Raw genomic sequence first — 16,974 nt, forward strand, 5'->3', positions numbered from 1 at the left:
TGCTGATGTAAATGTCAGTAAGCATATAATACCAGGGTTTCATTTTGCGAGTCACAATGCATAGAATTCAGCCTGAAAGCTCCCTAGACTACAGACCTCATTATAGATGAATAGACTGGGGTATAATGTTCCAGAGGTTTTGTTTCAGTTGAAATACGGTTATCACAGTGAATGATGCTGTTGACAATGAGATTTTTATAGCTCCTCTTAACCAAAGAACTATTATGGCTTCCAGTGCCACCGCTGCTGTTTCACTTTTAAGTTAGTATAATCTGATAGCGTGGCAGCTTCTGCGAGTGAAGGGGGAGTCGTTTAGATAATGTCTTGTTTTTATGCAGAGTTCTCTGTCCTATGAAACTTGCCCCCCTCGCTTTCTCTCACCTTCAACAGATGTAATTAACTCCTGCGGAAATGCAGTTTTTATGGAATCTTGGAGCTGTAAAGGGACCAAGTGTCCACAGAATTCAACTTCACGCCCAAGGGCAAAACAATCCACCACCCAAACCCCAAATATTTATGCTGCCCAAGCAATGGTTGTAACTCTTGTGCATGGAACCTTTCATCCTCTTCATTTTCTGCTAGGAGAGGAGGGTTTAATTGCACAACCATTCTCATTGCACACCTAACAATGGCTTTGTCCCCCCCAAGACCTAATTTGCCTTTTACGCAACTATTTGGAAAGGGAAAATAGTTCACAGAAAGATGGAAATCAAATCATGTGCAGGGCCATTGTTATTTTGATGTGGTGGCAAAGTTCAGAGGGAGGCCTGGCTTGTAACAACAAGGTCAGTAATAAACAGTGCTGTTTTTCTAGGGAAAAAGGGTGCCAGAACTCACCCTCGTTCTCATGGAATGGCAATGGCACCCACCTGAGAGGTGCTGGAACTGAGTCCAGGCAAGTTCCAGCTGAAAAAAGCCCTGCTAATAAGAGTAACTGAGTATAGCAATGTAACAGAGCAGGAAACATCATAATATTGAAGCCAGCGGTTTATTTATTACCCACATCTCTGTGAAATAGAAAAACTTTAACTACTGAAAAGGCAGATTACATGGATCTGGCAGTTTCTCAGACAAGAGTTATACACTGTGAGCCACCACCAAGAAGACTCTTTTCCTAGTAAATAATAGCTTTGCTTCTGACAATGGATGAATCCATAACAGAGCCTTTGAAGGTGAGGGTGTTCCTTCAAATATCCCAGACCTGGGCTATTTACAGCTATAAAAGTTGAGGTCATTACTTTGAATTCAACCCAGAAACTAATTGGAAGTTGTTAGTGTTTTCACATAGGTGGCAAAATGTGCTTTCTGCACACAGTCTGTAACAAAATCTAATAAATGCCAGACAGTCTCACACAAAGTACATTCAAATAACCAAATGAAGATGTCACTATACCCTAGAGTTGCAAGTTCATTGTTTTCCAGATAAGGTGCAATTGACCTACTAGCCAGCCCAAGCTGTTGGAAAGCACTCCTAGTCATATATACTACCTGGGATCCAGGAACTACGTTGGGTCCAGCCTAATCCTTCATGGAAAGTATGGGTGTTGGAGAGGCATATCCATAACCTCCTAGTTAGCCTTGCTTTCCGCAAGAAACAATTCTGCATAATTTGGGTTGAGCTTAAGTTGGTTCACTCTCAGCCAGTATATTAGTGACGTCAGATTGGCATTTAGAGACCTTGCAGCTATGCTTCAATCCGATGAAATGGATAAATAAAGCTGAGTGGTCTGAGCGTTGAGTCAGCCAATGGTCTGACTCAAAATAAGGCAGCTTTGTGTGTTCCTCTTAATCCAAACTTTTGGAACTTTCCTGCCAGTAGGAGAAGAGATACAGCAAAGCATTGTAACCAAATTCCTGCAGCAGATTTGGAAGGATACCATGATCAATGGTACCAAGAGCTGCTGAGAGGTCTAGGAAAATCCACATGGCTGTACTCCACCTGTGTCTCTTTCAGAGGCGAGCATTCACCAGCTTTAAAGCAGTTTTGGTGCTGAAACCTAGTCAGAAGTCAGGTTGAAAGGGTTGATAAGCTGCTAGATAACGGGTCTTATTTCAAAGTGAATAAAAGCAAAACGCTCTGAGGCTGATTTCCTCATACTGGTTTGATAGGCCTTTAATTTAATGTTTGGGTTACAGTGCTGGTTAACACAAGCTTCACCAATGTCTGCTTTGCATGCGTTGCAAAAACAAAGTAGTTCTGAGCAAGCTATTTAATGAAAATGGATCATGTTATAAGAAACTGAATTTAAATGTTTACATTTTTTTGCATTGGTTTCCAAATTTGCTGGTGACAAAAAGGTAGTGATTTTAGCGGCCTTCTTTTGGATTGTACTGAATTTCAGAAGTGTTGACAAAGAGTCTTCCCAGAAATGTTCCATGGAGCAAGTAGACTGAAATGTTACATAGCTGACATTCAAAGGGGTGGTTCTTGTACATTTCACTCAACAATCCTTTTACCAAGATTTTGAAGGAAATGGAAGCTAAGGAGAACAAAATTCCATGATGGATCATTACTGAGATGTTGGTGATAGCAACAGCTACAGAGTACATGGCACCTGTAGCATGGGGATGGCTATGAGAGACATAGGCAGCAGTCAGGAGAGAAATTCATGGGAGAATTATTAAATGAGAGGAAGCACTGAACAGATGCAAAAGCCTTAGGAATCAAGAGTGAGAAAGAAGACAGAATCGAACCTGGTGTGTGGGCTGAATCTGAAATAGGTTTGTTGGAGAAGGAGGTTCAGAGAGTGCTTTTCAACAGCCGGTCTTCCCTGCTAGAAAGAACAGAATCAACAGTCATTTGTAATTTTTTGAACATTACACAGAGAAAAGTTGGCAATAAAATAAATAGGGGGGGTGGGCAAAATGCTGGTGGCATCTACATGTTACCACATCACTTGTTTACTTAGTGTTATGCTCCAGGGGGTGACTGGGTCCTAGTTACAGAAGATACAAGCTTCCACCAAAGTCCTCACCGGCGAGCACAGAGTTGCAGATGCAGCCCAGTCCATACAAACTAAGCTTGAGCACAGTGAATCAGTCTGTTGCTCAAGGTCTTTTACCTGTGGGGTGTTCAGCTCATGCTCCGAGGAAACCATACCTGGCGTCAAGTAAGGATTAGGCATAATACTTTTGTTAGTGGGGGCAATTGTTGTCATTGTCGTTGTTGTTACTTTCTATACTGCCCTTCACTTGAGGATCACAGTATGATTTACAAGATAAAAACACAAAAATACATAACACAGTAACAAGTAAAAGCAATATCACACACTTATACTTTAAAAGGTCACAGATTGTTTAATTGCTTCCACCTATAGCTCCTTTAAGGGTCGTGGATGGCGGTGTGGGTTAAACCACAGAGCCTAGGACTTGCCGATCAGAAGGTCAGAGGTTCGAATCCCCGCGACGGGGTGAGCTCCCGTTGCTCGGTCCCCGTTCCTGCCAACCTAGCAGTTCGAAAGCACATCAAAGTGCAAGTAGATAAATAGGTACTGCTGTGGTGGGAAGGTAAACGGCGTTTCCGTGCGTTGCTCTGGTTCGCCAGAAGCGGCTTAGTCATGCTGGCCACATGACCCAGAAGCTGTACGCCGGCTCCCTCAGCCAATAAAGCGAGATGAGCACCACAACCCCAGAGTTGGTCACAATTGGACCTAATGGTCAGGGGTCCCTTTACCTTTACCTTTACAGCTCCTTTGCCCCATACCATTTCCCATTTGCTAAGTTTATTATATGTTTCTGGGCCATTGAGGGGGGTTATGTTTCAAATTATTGGGGATAATAGGTGGTTGTGGTTGCTGTTTGATCGCTTCATGCTAGGCTATTACTAATGAAGCCATCTTGAATGCTAGATTTTATTAGCGGATAAGTGAGATATAAACGGATCTTTAAATAAAAACACCTTGATAAAGGGCTGAAGAGCAAGCCAGAGTGTCAGGATTGAACGACAAGCCAGGAGGCAGGATCAGGGCGTGAACCAGAGGACAGGACCAAAGGAGATAGGAGCACAGCACACGTCTGTGAAGGCCTCCATGCTCAAGCAAGGCTTAGATGACACATGAAGCCCTTAGGGTCTTTCCTGCCCAGGAACAGTCAACAGCCAGCTTAGATAAAGTCATTCTAGTGCCAGAAGGTTCTTCACTCAGAAGGCTGCCTCCTGCAATTCATTGATGCTGCACAGAGATCCAGCAGAAAGATACACATAAAAAGGCCAGTGGAGTCTCGGAACTATTTTCCATGTGCTGCGCCAGGGATAACTCTCGTGTGACAATATGTAACAGGACCCAGAATGTTGAAGACGAGAGCGGCAGTTGTTCCATTGATGGAAAGCTGCACCTGTAACCCTGTAACCCTGGACATTCTTTGTCATATAATATGCTCCCCATATGAGTTCATCCTGGGGAGCCAGAACACAACACATTTAAATCTGAAAGTGACAACAGACCTGCTGGAATACCTGGGGCATAGCATTATAGAACAGTAGAGTTGGAAGGGATGAAATTGCTCACCTGGAGTATGGTAACTGATTGGACCCTCAAGGGCCATCTTGTCCAATCCCATACTAAGCAGGAATCTCAACCAGATCATACATGACAGATGGCCATGCAACCTCCGCTTAAAAACCTCCAAGGAGGGAGAGTCCATCGCCTTCAGAGGGAGTCCGTTCCACGGTTGAGCAGCTCTTACTGTCAAAAAGTTTTTTTCCTGATCTTTAGTCGGAATCTCCTTTCTTGTTACTTGAATCCATGGGTTCGAGTCTTACTCTCTGGAGCAGGAGAAAGCAAGCGTGCTCCATCTTCCATGTGACAGCCATTTAGATATTTGGACACAACTATTTCATGTGTGGTCTGTCCAAGGCAGAATAGAAGGTTGAATAAAGCAGAGGTGGAGAGAGTCAAATGGCAGTTTTGAACAGCCAAGATTTTAATAGAGCAGGGATGCGGGAACACAAAGGAAGTTGGTGGTTTTAAACAACAGCAGAGGTTTGTATAAAGCTGGGATGGAGAGAAACAGAGGAGGGAAATGGTTGTGCAGTCCCCTCCTTGAATTGGATTGCCTTCTTTTTTATGTGAGCTCTGCTTTATTGATGTACAAAGTTGTACTCTACAACCTGTTACGGTAGGTAAATCATCCCGATTTATAGTGCTCAGGAAACGCACCTCAACTTGAACACAAAACACAACACTGCAACAGGCGCACAAGCAACTCCTAGCAGCTTGAGATGTGGAGAGTGCATCAGGTGAAAATTTTTTGACTGCACTGCTCAGCCCTTTAAAGTTCCATACACGAAATCTGCCATTTTTAGTTTTTATATCAAACCTGAAGCAGTCTGTACCTGAGTAGAACCCTGTAGACCCTCATTTCCATTGCTATCCTCCAGCTGTGCTGGCAGTAAGATACAGTGGTACCTCAGGTTAAGAACTTAATTCATTCTGGAGGTCTGTTCTTAACCTGAAACTGTTCTTAATCTGAGGTACCACTTTAGCTAATGGGGCCTCCCACTGCCACTGCGCCGCCGGAGCATGATTTCTGTTCTCATCCTGAAGCAAAATTCTTAACCCAAGGTACTATTTCTAGGTTAGCGGAGTCTGTAACCTGAAGCGTCTGTAACCCAAGGTACCACTGTACAGCAACAAGTTTTTTTAAATAAGGCTTTTCTGGAACTTCAAGGAACAAGCATGTGATGTTTTCTGTCACTACCTATTGGAGTGCACTATTAGATATCCAAGTGATCTGTGTTGTAGTATTTTGTTTACAGTGTACCAAAGCCCCCTGTATACCCACAGGGACACAGCAAGACTAGAGATGTGACAGAAAGGAGAGCTATGGCGGTCTATGTAGAGCCAAATCCGGAGACCTGACAGTACAGAACTACAGAAAAGGGGCCTTTGGAGTGGGAGAAAGGAACATGGCAGGTATTGCCACTGCATAAAATTCCTTACTAGTTAGAGGAAGACCCTCCTGTTTCTTTGGACTCCAGAGAGCCGAAGAAGAAACACTGGGCAGTCCATGTTGCCACGCTAGACAATTTTACACTAAAGGTAAAGGGACCCCTGGCCATTAGGTCCAGTCGCGGACTGCTCGGGGGTTGCAGCGCTCATCTCGCTTTACTAGCCGAGGGAGCCGGTGTTTGTCCGCAGACAGTTTTTCCAGGTCATGTGGCCAGCATGACTAAGCCGCTTCTGGCGAACCAGAGCAGCGCACGGAAACGCCGTTTACCTTCCTGCCGGAGCGGTACCTATTTATCTACTTGCACTTTGACATGCTTCTGAACTGCTAGGTTGGCAGGAGCAGGGTCCAAGCTCACCCTGTCGCGGGGATTTGAACCGCCGACCTTCTGATCGGCAAGTCCTAGGCTCTGTGGTTCCCAACAAATAAGTCAGGACAATTTGGAGAGGGGTTCTAATTATCAAATAACGATTTCAGGTATTCCTAGACTTAGTCTCTCTTCCCCCTCTCTTCCTGGCGCTACCTTGACACCAGGTGAGCAGATCTGCCAGACTCTGTCAAAACTATCACAGCTGGAGCTAAGCACTTAAAAGAGGCCTCCACTGCGCCTTCAGCCATGCCTTTTTGCTTGCTAAGAGAGTGGTTGCAGCTTATGTCTCACATGCCTATGGCTTCAGACAGATGACCAGACCTTCATAGCTTCAGCAAGTTGATGTCCTCATGTGCATTCGGACCATATGCTAGCTCTTTACATGTCGTATGTGTGTCTTCTCTGTCCTGGTTGAAATAATGACATCTAATTGGATATAACACCGAGAGACTTGGCTTAGGCTTGTCCTTGAACATAAACAGAGTGCAAAAACAAGAATATATCAGCTACATTAAGTACATTTGCCCTGATTACCTTGGGAGTGCATTTTACCACACTTTAATGTTCATATATTGTCAGGTAGTCCTGGAATAGTGTGGGGAAGAAAATAATATATATATATATATTGTATACACCACCCGCTTTCTTGGTGCCCTAAACTTAAGTGAATATTGCTCCCATTTATATGAACTTGTGGTGACTTGTTTTTTTAGAGGTTCCCGTGTCCTTTCAAATGAAGACTTTAATATGTCGTATGCAGGAGCATTTAACCATATGATTTTTTTCTTCTTCTGATAAAAAATGGTAAATAAAAACTGCACCCTGTTACTGTTCTGATTGTTCATTTCCAATCTTCTTCAGTAGATCTACAGTTACAGGTGGGACCTGCAACAAAATGTTGCAGTATACCCTCACCTTCTAACAGGAGTGATCAGCCACTCAACCACCCATGCCATTTTCTAGGATTGTTCCTCCCATTTTCCTCTTCCAAATGAAATTCAAAAACCCGTGGCTACTGAGCATGCTCAGTCCTTCCTGGGCTGTTTTTACTCCTGTGGTTTTCCATAATGTTTTGTACTTCTGCGTATCTCATGATTCACCGGAGCATGCTGATATTGTCCTCTCGTTTCTCAGTGACCCCATTTTGGCTACAGCCCTGTTGGCATCTGCTACCTGAGTTTGCTGTCAGAGCGAATGATAAATGTGAGTGTGATATAATGCAATAGCCCAAATCAGCTGACATTAGAAATTATTCATATATAATACCAAAGCTTTGCCGTTCACCGTGGCAACCATAAAGTGAGCTCCCCGTGCCTCTATTTTAAGGGCTTTCCTAGCGTTTATTATAAATGTACAGTTGTTACCCATCTGTTGTTTACCGCTTCCTCCATGTGCATGAGTATTTAGCAGGATGTATGAGCATGTCCTTAGCTGCAGATGTATGTGCCTATTTCTCTCTCTCTCTCTCTCTCTCTCTCTCTCTCACACACACACACACACACACACACACATGTTTTAGCTGTCATAGCATGCATATAAAGTAAACTCCCGATCAGATAAGCAGTCGGGTTGGTGGGGTGGAAGATGAGATTGCATTTGATTATGAGCCTGGCAGCAGATGTTCTACACAAATCCAGCTCGCTGCATCCAGTCAGTTTCCATGGTGATGGAATCTGTAATTGTTGAGCTCAGGCTCTCTCCCTCCTCTTTCGCCTGCAAGGTGGGAGCCGGGAATGAATCCGAACCCTCCCTAGACAATTCCTCAGCCCTAAAAATATAGCGGGAAGGGCTAATGGGGCGAGGGATATACAGGGAGAAAAGGCACTGTTATTTTCCCCGCGAAAGATGCTGGAAGCAAGTCTATCCTCCTAGGAAATATGTCCTCTGAAGATGCTAAATAAATGGGCAGGAGTTTCCCTGGAAAAAAGCAGGCGCGCTGATTGGCTGCCGTTTGCTAGGCGCTTGCCAATCAGAGCACAACTGGGCTTCAGCCCTCTAAACATAAGCAAAGCTACATGCTTATTCGTCTTGACTTGAGCTGTGCGCCAAGCCAAGGTGTGCAGAAAGGGGCTCTGTTTTCCTATGGCGAACTGAAAACGGATCTCATTAAACAGCTTCATCAGAGGCCATCTGCTGCTCGAGAATATTGCTCCTTCCGCGGAAAAAGCCTTAAGTCATTCTCTTGCTGTAGCACCAAAGGGAAATTGGTTGCCGTGCATGATGGAGCCACTGGATTTCTGTAAGTGAGCATCTTTGAATTATTTAACCTGCTACTTCAGCTTGAGAAGCAGGGAGGATTAGTACCAGGAGCTGGCAACCTTTATTGAGGATTTTATTTTTAAATGGAACATGATTGCACTTTGTTTAATGGCTCCAAATATGCAAGCATACAATAAATGTAGCTGTTACCCCTGCCTTGATTTGCTCATGATTAGTGATATGTATGGTTTACTTTTTAAAATTCCATCAGTTCCAAAGATTTTACAAAGGTACACAAGTTAATATTTCATTCCAAACTACATGAAATTAAGTTGGGGGTAGGGAAGGAGCTGCCACAGTGTGATTTCTAATGTTTGCATCATTAAGGCTTGCAGGTTTTACTATGGCATGTTTTTGGTTGCATGCTTTTAAAGTTCATTCAGGTAACTATATTTGCTGATCTCTGTTCTCAGCACCATGGTTCCATTCTCTTTCTAACTACTTTTTTAAAAATTGGAATTTGGAATTCAGATTAAAAATAGTAATTCTAGCCCTAATATATCACATGTTTCTAAACTGGACAGGTCAGCACAGTGGAAATTCAGAGAATTTTTTGTTTTTGACTTCTTTGGGTTGGATATTGGATCATAACTCTCCTTGCCTTGTCAGCTTAGCCTCCTAAAGCAGATACTCTCAGAAGCCCCATATGACAAGTGTGTGTGTGTGTGTGTGTGTGTGAGAGAGAGAGAGAGAGAGAGAGAGAGAGAGAATCTGTTGAGTCCCACCCAGGAACGAATCTGTTTGCATTCAGCCAAAACAATGTTCTTGGTCTCATTTTAACCTTTCAAACACCACAGAGTCAAGAAGAGCATGAAACTGAGAAATTATATGAGTCAGGAAAAGTTTATGTTTCACTTTTCAGACTCCATCAAGATAGAGACTTTGGGATCCTCAGTGAAGACATCAGATACAGAAATCTTTGCGAACCATGTAGTTTCTAGATATTGGATTCTTAGTGTTGTGATGTGTTGAGCTTTTGGCTCTAGAATTACGCATATGTAAGTTGCCGTACTCTGCATCTTTTAAGTACTTCACTTGGGGTTGGTTTTCCCACCATTGTTCTTAATGCACTTTTGGGGGTCCTTATATTTTCCATGTAGATATATGAGCTGTTTGAATGGAGTCTGATCACTGATGAGGTGTTGAATATTTACATGAAGTCTTTTACTCCACTGAGGTTCTCTGTATACGAAAGTGAAATAGGAGCTGTAATAGAGATGGTGCACATTAACGTGTTCATGAAAGTTCCCAAGTGAATTTTTAAAGAGATTGGTAGTGTTTGTTATGCCGTTGACCAATATTTATTAAATTTGCTAGTAAATTCCAGGTGTTTTTCATTCAGGTTTTATCCAGCTGTTAGGTGATGCATTGTAATTTAATGGGAGCAAGTCATTTTGTGGTTATTGGGAAAATCAAGATGATCAAACTCTGATGGAAATGATGGAAACTCTAGCCTTGAACTGAGATGTTGTTTGTTCAATACATTTATTTATCAGAACCCTTTCCACTGAATATTCTATTAGAAAGAGTATTTTTGAGTAGAGTCACAACACAACTTCGGACTCCTAGTGGTGAGATGTATAAGGAAGCCTTTGAGTGGCATTTGTTACTGCTACATTATGTTTGGATAGTAGGGAACACAGCCTTCAGAACTGTAAAATAAAGTGCTGCTCTCAAACATTGACTTTCTACCTCTTGCCGTTCATCCTTGAAAGAAATCTATTTCATAGTGCAAAAACATCCTTTCAGTTCTTGCTAACACTTTGGGGATGTAATTCAAACAGAATATAAATCTGTCAGCTTCAATTACTATTGATGACTAAATACTGTTTGACTGCTAGAATCCGAGCATCTCCCATAACCTTGTTTGAAGGGATTTGTTTACTTCCCCCTCTCTCTGCATTAACAGCTGAACAGCAAAGAGATTGAGGGGGCAGGCTTTTAACTGCTAAGCTTTGGATCGGGGATTCTGACTATCTTGTTGGTTTTCAGCCATGGCAATGGCAGAGTTAGAAGAATCAGCACTGCAGTTTCAGCCACCTATAAATTACGGTTTGGGGCTGAATGCTTTATTTGCTGCCTGTACAGGACTGTTGTGTATTAGACTTCAGCTTCACCAACCACAAGCCTTTGAGCAAGCCGATCAACTCCTGCAACTGTGAAAGCTTGGGGAAAGCAATTGGGATACACTATGGTCCTTGTGTTTGTGTGTGTGCGCGCACGCGCAATTTCAAAGTATCTTTCATTGGCCTGCATTGTTGTGGAAATCAATTTACTTGATGGACTAACCCCTTCAAAATTTAAGACCGAATTCAAACAGAGATTCATATGGATTCTAGTTTTCCTTCAGAAACCCCCATAGCAAGGAATGTTAGTTTTATCTTCCCTGAAGCGAAATCAGCATGGTTAGTAAAGGCACACACACTACAGCGTGGAAGGTAGCACACAGTAGATGTCTTCCAACTGTTGTCGTGACTCAGCCGGCTGCAACCTCTGTACGTTTCTTTCCTTAAGCCATTTATTTATCTCTTCTCTGTTTTGACTAGTTCTTATAAAGACTCGTTTGCATACATAAAATTCTAAAACATTCATTATCTTAGCAAGAAAGGCTTATAGGTGTGGGGCAATGCTCTGAATGTCATTCAAGCAATTTGTCTGTGACATGGATTTCTGTACCCCTGCTTTTAAAAGTGTGATTGCTTGTCAATGGCACAAAGTCTTTATGCCTGGTTAGTATCCTGCACTCCTTGCATGCCATTGTTGTTCTCTTAGAGTTGTGTGGTAAGGTATCATTCTGAGAGTGCAGATAGCTTCTATTCATGCATGATCTAAGTCTTCTTATATTTATTGTGTGTAAGCATCTCTTCCTGGCTCATGCTTTCGCCTTTCACCATACCAGTTTCTGAGAGTCTTGCTGCTTCTTTAACTTTTAATATTTAGATAAACAGGAATGGGTTTTTCAATTGGGTTTACATACATGAGATTAGATTTGGGGGAAGGACAAGATTAATTTTGTTGTGCCCAATTTTCTTCTAGGAATCAATCTTTTCCTACTACAGTGATAACATGATCTTATTCTCAGGACATTCCTTCATGTCAAAGAAATTCTTGATGTTATACTATGAACCAAATGGTTGATGTACTACTGTGAAATAAGAAAATCTCACTGACCTTGATAAATTCTGCCATATATCTTCTCTGTGAGAAGCTGGGATATGTATTCAGCTGACAAAATGAGTAATATAGTTGGTATCGTGCACACATGATAATGTTCATTAATGAAAAATACTTAGCTGCCAGATTCATCACTGAAAGTTCACATTGACTGATAGGCTTTAGATTACTTATGATGGATTCACTCTTACATTTTGGGGAGGAAATAATTATATCATCTGCCACTCTGGACTTTTCCATAACTACATGTTGCTAGTTACTTTGTTTTTCCCCTTCCATTTTCTTACTGGGGTCTTAGATGGATGGGTCCCAAGATTATGCAATTCAAAGTTTATTTGCCCAGGGCAGTAACATCTGCAATTAAGGCACATGCCCACCACAAAGGTCAACACAAGTGATCTTGAGTTATAGAATGCCACAAGCATAGAGCATGACTGAAATAGTTGCCTTGCACTGGATAGCTAGTTCCCTAAAGAAGTGAGAGAAGCTACTTCTCCCCAGAGATTGCTAGTGGTTTGACCAGCCCCAAACACAGCAAATCCTGAATTTTATTTATTGAATATGAAATGTGCCTCCAAAGGATCTCCAAAATTTCACCAGCTTCTGAACACAACCAAGGACCACCCAATATTTCATTCCATCTCACAACTGTTGAAAATTTGTATGTTCATTCTCAAGAGTTATACCTTGTCTTTTGATCGAATGGTTTTCAAGGCGGCTAGCATCAGCTTGCAGTGGCACAGAACATGAATACATAGAGTCCCCTGGCCAATGAATGGGGTTATAGTGAATAATAATAATAATAATAATAATTTTTTATTTATACCCCGCCCTCCCCAGCCAAGGCCGGGCTCAGAGCGGCTTACAAGCAATAATAAAAACAAGATGAGTGATTACAACTTAAAAACAAAAATAAAATACAACATTAAAATAATGGAACATTAAAATATTAAAATGGAGCCTCATTGCAGGAGAAGGAAAAGAAAAAAGAAAAAGGGGGCGGAGGGAATCAAATTGGCTCCAATCCAAAGGCCAGGCGGAACAACTCTGTCTTACAGGCCCTGCGGAAAGAAATCAGATCCTGCAGGGCCCTGGTCTCATGAGACAGAGCGTTCCACCAAGTTGGGGCCAGTGCTGAAAAGGCCCTGGCTCTGGTTGAAGCCAATCTAACTTCCTTAGGGCCTGGGACCACTAGGGTGTTGTTATTTATGGACCTTGAGGCTCTCCGTGGGGCATACCAGGCGAGGCGGTCCCGTAGGTACGAGGGTCCTAGGCCGTGAAGGGCTTTAAAGGTCAAAAGCAGCACCTTAAATCTGACCCTGTACTCCACCGGGAGCCAGTGCAGCTTGAAAAGCACTGGATGAATATGCTCCCATGGCAGAGACGCTGTGAGGAGCCTCGCTGCAGCATTCTGTACCCGCTGGAGTTTCTGGGACAGCTTCAAGGGCAGCCCCGCGTAGAGCGAGTTACAGTAGTCAAGCCTGGAGATGACTGTCGCATGGATCACTGTGGCCAGGTCGGGGCGGGAAAGGTAAGGGACCAACTGCTTGATGCGGCGAAGGTGGAAAAATGTCGCCTTGGCTGTTGCTGTGACTTGCGCCTCCATGGAAAGGGAGGCGTCAAGGATTACACCCAAACTCTTAACGGAAGGCAATGGCACTAATTGGGCCCCCGCAAGAGAAGGGAGTTGGTCCCTCATCCCCATGCTATCCCGACCTAGCCATAGGACCTCTGTCTTCGAAGGATTTAGTTTCAATCGGCTCCCACGAAACCATCCAGCCACAGCTTCCAAGCATCTGGTCAGTGTGTAAGGGGCCGAGTCGGTGTGGCCATCCATCAGTAGATAGAGCTGAGTGTCATCAGCATATTGATGACAGCCCAGCCCAAAGCTCCGGATAATCTGGGCAAGGGGGCGCATAAAGATGTTAAAAAGCATTGGGGAGAGAATTGCGCCCTGCGGCACTCCACACACCAAGGAGTGGCGTGACGACATTTCCCTCCCTAGTGCCACCCTCTGTCCCCGACCAGAGATAAAAGAGCACAACCAGTTACGGGCTATGCCCTGTATCCCCACGTCTGCAAGGCGATGGTCCAGAAGATCATGATCGACCATGTCAAAGGCTGCTGACAAATCTAAAAGGATCAGCAGTCCTGAACCGCCTCGATCCAGTTGTCTACGGATATCATCTGTTAGGGCAACCAGAGCCGTCTCCGTCCCAAAACCAGGACGGAAACCGGACTGAAATGGATCTAATGCCGATGTTTCCTCCAGAAACCTACCAAGCTGTTCAGCAACCGCTCTCTCAATTACCTTACCCAGGTATGGAAGATTTGAAACTGGGCAGTAATTGGATAGGTCTAAGGGATCTAATGAAGCTTTCTTTAAGAGTGGACGCACCACTGCTTCCTTCAGTTCCCCTGGGAATGTCCCCGTGTCAAGGGACAAATTGATAATTTCAACCAGGGGGGTCCGCGCAACATCTGGACACTCCCTAATCAGCCAAGACGGGCACGGATCAAGGAGGCAGGTGGTGGGCCTACCAACTTGGAGGAATCTATCCACATCAGTAGGGAGTATCCGATCGAAATGGTCCAACACTGGACCTGAAGTCAGTCGAGGGGCCTCCAGTTCAGTCACTGTATCTAAATTGGCAGGGAGGTCACGGCGGAGCAACAGGACTTTCTCTGCAAAAAAGCTCGCGAATGCCTCACAGCTGTGGGTCGAATTTGTGCTAAAATTTGGTTGTCCTCCTAAGGACGTTATTGACCTAATTATTCTAAAAAGTTGTGCCGGGCGAGAGCTAGCGGATGCAATAGAAGCTGCAAAGTAAGATTTCTTAGCAGCTTTCATAGCCATCTCATAGGCTTTCATAAGCGTCCTATAAGATGTTCTTGAGGCTCCGTCACGAGTCCGTCGCCATACTCGCTCTAGCCGTCTGAGATCCCGCTTCATTTTCCGGAGCTCCTCAGTAAACCAAGGGGCCCGGTTTCGACGGGGTCGCAGAGGGCGCTTAGGCGCGATCTCATCAATGGCTGCCAAGAGCCGGTTATTCCAGTCCTCAACAAGGTCATCTAATGAGTCGCCAGGAGGAGCAGGGTTCCGCAAGGCTTGTCGGAATCTATCAGGATCCATCAGTTTTCGCGGACGAGCCCAAATAGGCTCGCCACCCGAGCCGGGGAGGAGCGGGAAGTCAATCTTGGCTTCCAAGTGGGAATCCCTTCAGTTCTGAAGTCCCAGGGCAAATGGCAGTTGGGGCAAAAATGTTCTTTCTGGCAGCTGCTCCTGCTGTTGGTATCCGTCTGTCTCTGGAGACAATGGAAGAGTTCACCTGCAGGGGTGAAGTCAAACCATTGGAGAGTTACAGCGCCTGCTGTGGCTGTAGAGACCAATGTGGGAGAGACATGTTTTGTTCCAGGTGAGGCAGATGAAGGCATCCATGTGTATTCCTTCTCTTTCTACTCCTCTGAGCAGTCCTTCCTCCTCTGGTCATTCCTGTGGATACACGACCTGTCTGTCTCCAGACATTGCAATCCTGCCGCTAAAAATAGCAGTTCCAAGTTGCCTTCTCTGGATAACACCTAGTACAGGTGTTACATGCGCTTCAGGTTACAGACTCTGCTAACCCAGAAATAGTGCTTCAGGTTAAGAACTTTGCTTCAGGATGAGAACAGAAATCGTGCTCTGGTGGCGCGGCAGCAGCAGGAGACCCCATTAGCTAAAGTGGTGCTTCAGGTTAAGAACAGTTTCAGGTTAAGAACGGACCTCCGGAACGAATTAAGTACTTAACCCGAGGTACCACTGTAAAGCACAATGCATGACATCACATCATTGTGTTCTGAGTTTTCATGCCCCCCAAGCAGCAGCCAATAAAGCTGAGTGATAGACTACAGTCCACAAAAGCTCTATGCCATTTTAATTAGTCTTTAAGGTGCAATAATACTTCTCCCCCCCCCCCGCAACTGATTGACATCACACAATGGTTTAGTTTTTTTTTTAAAAAAAAATGTTACTGTACTGGGATCTTGATTTTAATTAGCAGTGATGTGTTTTTGATTTAAGTCTAGGTCCACCCTCATGTTTTAGAGGAAGGTAAATGGATGGATGGGTCCCAGGGCATGAAGGCAATTGTTGCAGTAACGTTACTGACATCAAGCAGGTCTGAGTCTGGTCAGTGCGTAGATGGGAGACCATGTAAGAAATCCTGTGTTACACTGACTTGAGTTACATGCCAGAAGGATCTAACTGTAATCAATGCTTGCTTGGCATAAGGAAGAAATCTTTCAACCCGCTACTTCCACTTAGAAAAAAGGAAGAGAGTGTGTCTCCAAAGGAGTATGGCCCTTTCAGTGGCAGGAACATTCTTACTGTGGCGTTTCCAGGTGTAGCCTCAATGAATTCCGGTGTATTTTCAGATCACGCCTTAAGTCACCCAAGTGATAAATACAGCCTCAGAAGCATTACTTCGTTTCCCAGGTTTACAAAACTTGGCATTCTGCTTACCTGTTAGTGTTTGGGCGTTGAATGTGGGTAACAAAAACCACTTTGCCGTCTTCATTTTTATTAAGCCAAACATTAATTTACAGTTAGTGTACATAGGGTAGATTTTACTGGGAAATAGAAGATCCCTTTTATGTCCAGTGTTGTTGTTTTTTAAATTGAAATGTAGCCACAGACTCTTCTTCCCATCCATCTATTCTTTCCATTTCCTTCTGCAATACATGTGGGTAGAAACTGATAACACTAAATTAAGATGAAATAGGTGAGAGCAAGGTAGATGGGACCAGGGAAGTACTCTGATTATGCCAGCGCTTACTTCTGTTCTGTGATTTCCCCCACCCCCCCAAGAGTGTTAATATGAAATCTTTCTACACTCCGCTGAAGTTTCCATGAACAATAAGAACTGTCAGCTGTGACAGTTTCCACAGCCCCACAATTGTTCTTGCATTGTCTTGGCATTCTATGTAGCGTGCAAAGTAGAAATTTCTTTTGGCAGCTCCTCAGGAATAGTCTAGTCACAAAGAGTCACTATTACCTCTGTGCTGTTGTCACAGGTAGAATGCAGACTCCAGGAGCACATTGTAACTGTGACATTATCAGGATTTTTGCCTTTAATGCTCTCGATTCTATCCATTTCTGGTGGCTGCTTAACATAAAAGAGCATCAGCAGAAGATCATCTTCTCTGAAGTGTGGCCATAATCCCAGATCCCACATGAGCAGGGCTAG

At 43.8% G+C, this 16,974-nt stretch overlaps 1 protein-coding gene across 8 annotated transcripts in view; it reads left to right on the forward strand.

Annotated features, from left to right (window-relative positions):
• ELMO1 (engulfment and cell motility 1) overlaps positions 1-16,974 on the forward strand; it is a 330,457-nt gene that overhangs the window by 241,166 nt on the left and 72,317 nt on the right. The window contains exon 1 of one of the 8 annotated variants that reach the window (XM_081165145.1): positions 7,499-7,519. The exons of 6 other annotated variants lie outside the window; for them this stretch is intronic. In XM_081165145.1, the coding sequence (XP_081021271.1) occupies positions 7,511-7,519 (9 nt within the window). In that variant the 5' untranslated portion in view covers positions 7,499-7,510. Of the gene's footprint in view, positions 1-7,498; positions 7,520-8,045; positions 8,556-16,974 lie in introns of those variants that run through there. One more of the 8 variants, XM_081165146.1, reaches the window with a different exon arrangement.

This window comes from Podarcis bocagei, assembly GCF_964188305.1.
Source record: "Podarcis bocagei genome assembly, chromosome: 12".
NCBI lineage: Eukaryota > Metazoa > Chordata > Lepidosauria > Squamata > Lacertidae > Podarcis > Podarcis bocagei.